Source organism: Choloepus didactylus, chromosome 22, assembly GCF_015220235.1.
Source record: "Choloepus didactylus isolate mChoDid1 chromosome 22, mChoDid1.pri, whole genome shotgun sequence".
NCBI lineage: Eukaryota > Metazoa > Chordata > Mammalia > Pilosa > Megalonychidae > Choloepus > Choloepus didactylus.
This window is the reverse complement of record NC_051328.1, coordinates 5,373,104-5,381,292: the sequence shown is the minus strand read 5'-3', so window position 1 is coordinate 5,381,292 and position 8,189 is coordinate 5,373,104. Positions and strand designations below refer to the sequence as shown.

The following is an 8,189-nucleotide window of genomic DNA, read 5'->3' as shown; positions in this document are numbered from 1 at the left end:
GGGAGTACACCAAAATCCAGGGCTCTGCCTTAAAGAGCTCTGACCTAGGTGGGTGGGCAAAATTTCTGCCATTCAGCCTCTGACATTGATTGCACCTCCTCTACATGCTGCAAGGACTGGCAGTTTTCCTTCCGCTGCTACCTCTAAGATTTCTGGGTATCTGTGGGGCACTGGGCAGGTAATGGGGAGCAGTGCAGATTCAGCCTGGATGAGCCCGCTTCCCTTCTTCCTGCTCGGTGCAGGGACATCACATGCTGATGTTCTTCTGGAATCTCCATGGCATTTCTCTCAGGCCTGGGCACTCATGAATTCTTTTCATGTCGGGGGATGGGCGGGGGGGTACTGGTACATGCACAGGAAACCACCATATATAAAATATATATATCATAAAATACCGTATATATATCATAAAATATCATATATATATATATTTGGGCAAAATTATCTTAGCCAGTTTGGTCCTGTACACTGTGGGTCCTTTCTAGTGGAGAACAGTGGTCATGAAAGAGGTTGGAGGTAGGTGGGGCTTTGCTACTCCCTAACAGGTGATAGTGTAGAGAAGGTAAGTCTCAAACCAAATTCTGCCACCATACTGACAATTAGTATATGGGCACTCAGTAGCAAAGCTGGACCCCCTCAAGGGTAAAATGGTTCCTAAACCAGTTCTTTCAGCTAATGAAATCCCAACTCTCTGTCCTTTTAGGTTATCTGACTAACCCCAGTGTGAAAGGTGCTGTCCTAGTTTGCTAATGCTGCAGAATGCAAAACACCAGAGACGGACTGGCTTTTATAAAAAGGGGGTTTATTTGGCTACACAGTTACAGTCTTAAGGCCATAAAGTGTCCAAGGTAACACATCAATAATTGGGTACCTTCACTAGAGGATGGCCAATGGCGTCCAGAAAACCTCTGTTAGCTGGGAAGGCACGTGGCTGGCGTCTGCTCCAAAGTTCTGGTTTCAAAACGGCTTCTCCCAGGACGTTCCTCTCTAGCAAGCTTGCTGCTCTTCAAAACGTCACTCACAGCTGCACTGAGTTCCTTCTCTTTGAGTCAGCTCATTTATATGGCTCCACTGATCAAGGCCCACCCTGAATGGGTGGGGCCACGCCTCCATGGAAATATCCCATCAGTTATCATCTACAGTTGGGTGGGGCGCATCTCCATGCAAACAACCTAATCCAAACGTTCCAACTTAATCCCCACTATTATGTCTGCCCCACAAGATTGCATCAAAGAATATGGCTTTTTCTGGGGGACATAATACATTCAAACCGGCACAGGTGCACTACAGGGAATCCCCATCATGTTCCTGGGCTGGGGTTTGTGTCCTGAACTCGGCACCATTCAGTCAGAAATCCTAACTGATGGCTGCACACAGGACACCTTAGGGATAAAGCTCGGTGGGGACAGTGGGGGCAGGGTGGGGGCAGAGGCATGCCTTATCGGGACAGGTTATCCAGCCTCACTGGATTTTCATTCTGTGTTCATGCAAGGTTAGGGGGTCTCTGGACCATACCTTGAATACCTTTAATTTCACCAATGAGAGCCCGTTTCTAAATCATCACATTTTTTGATATCCAGTTTGCTAATTAGCTAAACACTGGTGGTGACTGTGCCAAGTGATGGCCGAAGGACTTGTGGCCAATTCTGTGAGTGCCCCTGCCTGGTACAATCCTTGGAAGATACAAGCTGGGGGCGTCTTATCTGACCACTTCTAGTTAAAGCTTTAAAAACTGAGCATAGTATCACATTCATTATCCCGTGGCTTACAGAGGTCATAAAAGTATTGTGAGGGAACGAAGCAATAAGTGAACCAGAGTCAAGTCACCCCAGGCTTGAATGGGCTCTTGAGGTGGTCCTGGTGGGGGCTCCTGGGCCTGAGACAGGAGTTTCAAGCTTTCTGAGGGTGTGAGTCCACTGAGACCCCGCCACCAAGCTGGTTTCCTTGCTGCCTTGTGGGTGTTCCCTGCAAAGACTGCTGATGCTTGAAGAACTAAATAATTATAATAATGATGGTAAAATAGAAATGGCTTTCCCAGCTGAGCAGAAACTGGAGAAGATGAGGAGGTTCCCACACCCGACTTATTGTTTTTGGCATCAGGCTCCCATGGCCCAAGAGAGGCAGATGTCTGGGTCCGTTGCTAGACTCTCCAAATTTCAGTTATGGGGGAAAGGGGACCCTTTGGGGGAATTTCAGGACCATCTGCAGGGATTTCCCTCCCAAAAATGCCAGGCTGAGAACTGAGAGCAGAGAAAGGGACTTTCTCTTCCATCTTGCCTTACTCTATATTGAACCCTCAGATGTGTCAAGAGCAAGCCCTGTGAGAGGAGCCCTCAGTGTTGCAAATACTGAAGGGGCAGGAAAGGCCCGCACTTGGCTTCAGTAGGAGGCTGCTGGTTTCAGACCGTGAGGCTGTTCCCCTTGTCTCCTGAAAGGTTTAATCAGAGGAATCTTTGCTTCCCTAGCACCCCCCAGACCGTGAGGCTGTTCCCCTTGTCTCCTGAAAGGTTTAATCAGAGGAATCTTTGCTTCCCTAGCACCCCCCAGGAAGGAGTGTCCATAGGAAACTGGGATTCCATGAATAGATTTATGATTAACATAAAACAAAGATGTAAATGAGGAAACTGAAAAATAAAATTCACCTACACACGAAGCCTACTCAATAGACCTGAAGCAGAAAATTCTAGAAGGTAGAATCACGTCTGTCTGGCTCAACGAAATGTGGGGAATGAGGACTTGTCCATGGAAGGATGGAGTTTTGCAGTAGTGTGATTTTCATCTCTCTCTCTCTGGGAATATACTTGACCTTGGGGAACGGTGAAGGTGAGAGATAGGAAGAGAGGAAAGTGAAGGCCTGAGAGCAGCTGTCAGGCCTTGAGGTGGTTCTGGGCCAGCGGGCAGCACTTGTTAACATGAAAGCCTCAGGATGACCCCTGGGATCCCCGCCCTCTGTATTCCCATTTTGCAGGTGAGAAAATGTAGGCCCAGAGAGTCCCTGGGGCAACCAGTTTCTCAAGCTAGGCAATGAGGGAGGCTGGACTTGAAGGCGGATCTGACTGGCTCCTAAGCCTGGCTACCACTGCTTCCTTTGGCTCTCTTGTTCTGAGCTGTGATAACTTCCCCTCGGGATCCCCCAGCTCCTTTTCACCTCAGGCCCTTTGCATGCACTGCTCACCTTGTCTGCAACTTCCTGTCCTCTCCCTTCACTCCTTGCTCCTCTGCCTTCAGGATCTCAGCCTCACTGCCACTGGGACCCTTGTTTTATGACCTCACTCATGGTATATTTTTCCTTTTCAGATTATAATTAAATAATTATTTGTGCAGCTATTTATTAAAAGTCACCCTTCTCTGGCAGGTAGGGACGTTAGTCCTTCTTGTTCATTGTTGAACCTTGCTTGGCACACTGAAGTCACGCAATCCGTATATACATGTTGGATAAACCAATGAACAGAAAGAACTTATTTACTGGAGATTAATCTTCCCTTCCCAAATGACTGCTTCTTATAGGCTAATGCAAATTGTTCCCGGTATAGAGTATGACTGTCGAGTAATAAAATTGTGAACAGAAATCACTAATTCCAGATTGTATATATTCACATGACTCCTCTCATTTAAAGTGTGTGTGTGTGTGTGTGTGTGTGTGTGTGTGTGTGTGCAAGTGTGTGTGTGTAGGGGGAGAAGGTGGTCATTTGGCCACTTACAGCAAAACATGTATTAGACAACTCTGGGATTCTCTTCAGGACTACTAGCTTGTAGAACACCAAAGGAGCCCTACGTCATTCAACTTTATTGTCCTATCTTGTTTTTGTTGCTGACCAGATTGCTCTGGAAGGTGTCTGCCTCCTTCTGGAAACAGGAAGAAGCCTCGAGCTGTGTCTGGGGACACGTGTATAAGAAAGGGTTGAGGAGAAGGCAGCTTTTTGGGCAACAGTCATCCCCTCCTGGAGTCAAGCTACACCTTTGAAGGAAGATGCCCATTTCTGTGAGCAAGGTCTTATTTGTACTAAAAAAAAAATGAACTTTAAATTTCTCTTGCATTCATGATGCTAGCTTCTTACAGCTTACAGAGGCTGCCCCTTTGCAGAGGGGGCAGGCAGGCCAGAGAGAAGCTTTCTCACAGGGGGCAGGTGTGGACCCCTGGATACCCTGCTGCAAGGAGGCGGGTGGGATATAAAACACCACCTAAAAATGCCTCTGACTGGTCCAAGGTCACCAGGCTGGTGAAAGGCAAGGCCCAGGTGCCCTGGCCACCAGCTCTGCCATCGCCCATGAGACCCTTGCAGAGCAAGCTCAGCCTGGGGCACTACCGGTTTTTTTGTTGCTCTGGAATTTTCCTTCAAACAACATTTTTCTGGAGGGAGTTAAAAATGAAGGAAGCTTCAGAGAAAGCGGGCCATGCTGGCAGGTCGAGATGGGGACGAGGTCGAGCTCGCTTTGCACCCTGCCTAATGCTGAGCACAGAGACAGCAGCTCGACTTTGAGCGGGAGGGCTGCGCGCCGCGGCGCGAACGTGCGTGACTGCGACGCGTGGGAATAGGTCCCCAAAACTTTGTATGCTTTTCCAGGATTCCAGTTACGTCGGATTAGTTGGGGATAGGCCCTCGCCCCCCCCCCCCCAGCCTGTTAACTGCTCCTCCGGCATCTGGGTCTTCCGCAGTTTCCCGAGGATGGGAAAGGCCCCCTCCTTTCTTCCAGCAACCCCCCTCCCCACAGCACTCCTTTTGTCCCCCGCCTCCACCCCTCCCCGGCTCCCGACTGGGCATGTCCGCAGTCTCCAACCCCCCAGAGGGTCTGGGCGGGAGAGCCGGGGGCTGTCCTCCGCCCCTTCCCCCTAGGAGAGGCAGCCCGCGGTGGGGGCACCCCGGAGCCCAGGCCAATCGTCCCCCTCCCCCAGCGTGTGCCATCTGCCGCCTGTCAGCCTCTCGCAGCGGGCCTCGATCCCAGGCGCCGGCGGGGGTGGGGGGAGCGGCTGATTCGGCCCCTCCTTCCTGGCTCCTTCCCAGGCGCCTCGCGGCCTCTGCCCTCGCCTTGGCCCTTGACACCCCCTTTCCACCTGGCCCCGGCCAGCCCTGGGCTTCGGGAGGCGGCTCCCATTCCCTCCGGGAAGGCCGGGATGCAGGACACTTTCCGACGCAGGAGCTGGGGAGGGCGGTGACTCGGGGGGTGACAGCCCCAATCCGGGGGGGCAAAGAGGGAGTAGCCCTCAGGGCCTGAGTCCCAGTTAGGGCACGTCTCTGTCCTAGCGCTTGTCCCTCCAGGGATCCTTCCTCTCCGTCTCTCGGTGTCAGGGTGTGGGTTTCCGCGCTGCGTTTCGCCCCTCGCCCGCACTCCACCTCGAAGACGACCGTGGGCGCGCGCACGCCCCCCCCCCAGGCCTTTCTTCGCACCCGCAGGCCGGCGCTCCCTAGGCGCGGGAGCACGGGGGTGGCATCCACCTCGGCAGTCAGCCCAGCACGGGGCCGGAACCCGGAGGCCCCGAGAGGCGAGCAGGGCCCAGCAGGACCGCGAAGCGAGCCGAGGGGGGCGCGGGCCCGGCTGGCGGGCGGGCCGGGGAGCGGCGGGGCGCGGGCGCCGCTGCCCGGCCGGCCCCCGCGCTGCGCTCGGCGGGCAGCGGGTTTTTCCGTGAAAGGTTGCCCTGGGTTACTCGTCTCCGAGGGGACACATCCCTCCCCTCTCCAAGTGGCAACTTATCGATCCGCGAGATTGATAACCCCCAGCGCCGCGCCGCGCACCCGCTCAGCTCTCTCGGCTCTGGGGCGCGCCTGGCCGAGGTGGCGCCATTCGCCCGGAAGGGGGGCGATGTCGGGGCCTCTTCCCCACCCTAGACCTGGCCGCCTGCAGCTGGTGGAGGAGGGGGAGGCTTCAAAGCAACAGTTGAGGGGAGACGCGTGGGGAAGACTTGTCCGGAGTCTGAGCCCTTCCTGGGCCCGCTCGGAAACCAAAGCCTCAACTGTTCACGCGCGGCCCCTGGTGGCGGGGGCAGAACGTCGTGGGAAGTAGGAACTGGTCTCTTTCTCCTGTCAGCCGCGAGGCAGAGGGTGCTAAGGCGAGGTTCTGAGGGTAAGAGCAGTTGTAGCTAAGGAGTGCGCAAGCGGCTGTGGAGGTGCCCAGGGTTAGCCCAGCGATGGAGTCTTGGATGTAGAGCAGGGATTCAAGCAACATGTTCAAAAACCGACCAAAGGGGCAAAGACCAACTGAGAGGGAAAGCAGGTTTGGGGGCTAATTCTTGAAAGTGGGGCACAAACTGCGGGGGTGGCAGTGCCAGGGCAGTTCACTCCAGTTTGCCCCCCATTCTCTCACTTTCTACAGTTTGTGCTGCTAACGCAGCTTGGCGAGCCTGTGTTCCGCGGCTCGATAGCGCGCGTGGGCCGGTGCTTGTTCGCTCCTCCCGCCCACGGTGCCGCCAGCGCCCGAGCCCCGGCCCCGCGTACTGGTGCGGTGCCCACGCCCGCGCCGTGCCTGCCGCCACCGCCGCCGCCGCGGTCCGGGTTTTGCGGGCGGCCGGAGCTGTATTTCCAGCGCTGTCCATCGCTCGGTGCTGTTGGCCCTCTCTCTGTCTGATCCGAGCCGGAGCAGTGCGGGGCGCCCCACGGGATCAGAGCGCTCCCCCGCCGGGACTCCGCTCCTCACATCCTCCTGCTGGGACCCGGCTACATTTCCAGCCAAGCCTGGCTTTATTATGTGTCTCTGCAGTGCAGCCCCAGCAGCCGGATCGGGAGGAGGAGAGCCAGCGACCACAAAGAAGACAGGAGCGCGAGGGAGGCTGGCGGGCGGGCCGGCGCCGGCTGGAGCGCGGAGGAGCCGGGGCGCAGCCGCCGCCGCCGCCGCCGCCGCTGCTGCCCGGGAGGACGGGAGCCCGGCCGCCGCCGCCGCCGCCTCCTGCTCGTCCTCCTCCTCCTCCTCCGCCGCCGCGGCCGCCACCTCCCGTCTCTCCCAGCCCCTGGCCCATGGAGGCAGCTAGCGGGCCGGCGACTTGGCACCGGCCTGGGGATCCGCTGCGCGCTGCGCGCTGAGCACCGCAGCCCGAGGGCAGGCAGCGGCGGCCCCGCGCACCGGCTGAGCGATGCCCGGGGCACCGGCACGCTTGCCTGCCGCCGCCTGAGCGCCCCGCGCGCCCCTTCTTCCTCCCGGGGGTCGGCGCCGGACCGAGCAGAGAGCCAGAGAAGGGGGCGTGAGCCAGGGGCCCCTAGCCGCGGCTTCCGAGCCACTGCGGCCGTTTCGAGACCCCTCTTCCTAAGTAGGCTGAGTTGAGGGGCCCCCCTCCCCTTCTCTATCCATCATAATCTCCAAACCAGGCGTTTGGGCATTTTTGAGGCATTAATATTTATTATTATTATTTTTATGCGGCAGGGGGTAATTTGAACGCTTTTTTTTTTCGGGGAGTACTGAGATCCCGCGCTCCCGATCGCCTCCTGGTCTCCTCCCCCTCTGAGACCCCCTCGACTCCAGCCCCGTCCCCCTCCTCAGATGGGTTCATTGTGAGCTCCGCACCGGGCTGCGTGGCCGGACGCCTGCAAACTTTGCACAAAAATCCGGCAAGGGGCGGAGGAGGAGGAGAAGGAGGAGGAGGGCGAGGGTGGCGGTGGGGTGGGGGAGGGAGGGAGGGGGCCGCAGGGCCGGGGGCTGGCGGGGGGTGGGGAGGAGGAGGGGGGCGGCTTTTTTTTTTTTTTTTTTTTGCATAACTCGGCTCGGCCGAGTGGCCTCCGGACTCCCCGCGCCGCTGGGACCGCCGCTGGGACCGGGAGCCCCCGGCTGCCGCATTGCAACAGGCAGGGCCCCGGCGCGCCCCCCGGGCCTCCCCCCGCCCCCGAGCGGCCTCGGCGGGCCCGGGCCGTCCCCCCCAGGGAGCCCGCCCCGGACCTGCGATCCGCTCCCCGCAGCCGCCGACCCGGCTGCAAAAAAAAAAGTTTCCGAGAGGCCGGCGGAGAAGGGGGAGAAGGGCTGCCCGGAGCGGCGGGGGTCGGCGGGGAGAGCCGGCCGCGGAGAGCGACGGAGCACCCGGAGCCCCGGACATGTCCAGGCGGAAGCAGGCGAAGCCGCGCTCGGTGAAAGGTGAGCGAGGAGGCCCGGCGGAGGCGCGAGCGAGCGAGGGAGCGAGGAGGGAGGGAGCGAGGGAGGAGGGACCGGCGGGCGGGCGGCCGGGGACCGGCGCGAGCGAGCCGAGAGGAGGAGGCGGCGGCGGCGGAGGA

The 8,189-nt window shown here is 57.9% G+C and overlaps 1 protein-coding gene across 1 annotated transcript in view; it reads left to right on the top strand.

The window, feature by feature from the left end:
- Positions 1–7,706: 7,706 nt before the first annotated feature.
- ZNF423 (zinc finger protein 423) overlaps positions 7,707–8,189 on the top strand; it is a 324,179-nt gene continuing 323,696 nt past the window's right edge. Inside the window, exon 1 of the mRNA XM_037815985.1 lies at positions 7,707–8,052. Coding sequence (XP_037671913.1) covers positions 8,013–8,052 — 40 coding nt within the window. The 5' untranslated portion in view covers positions 7,707–8,012. The remainder of the gene's footprint in view (positions 8,053–8,189) is intronic.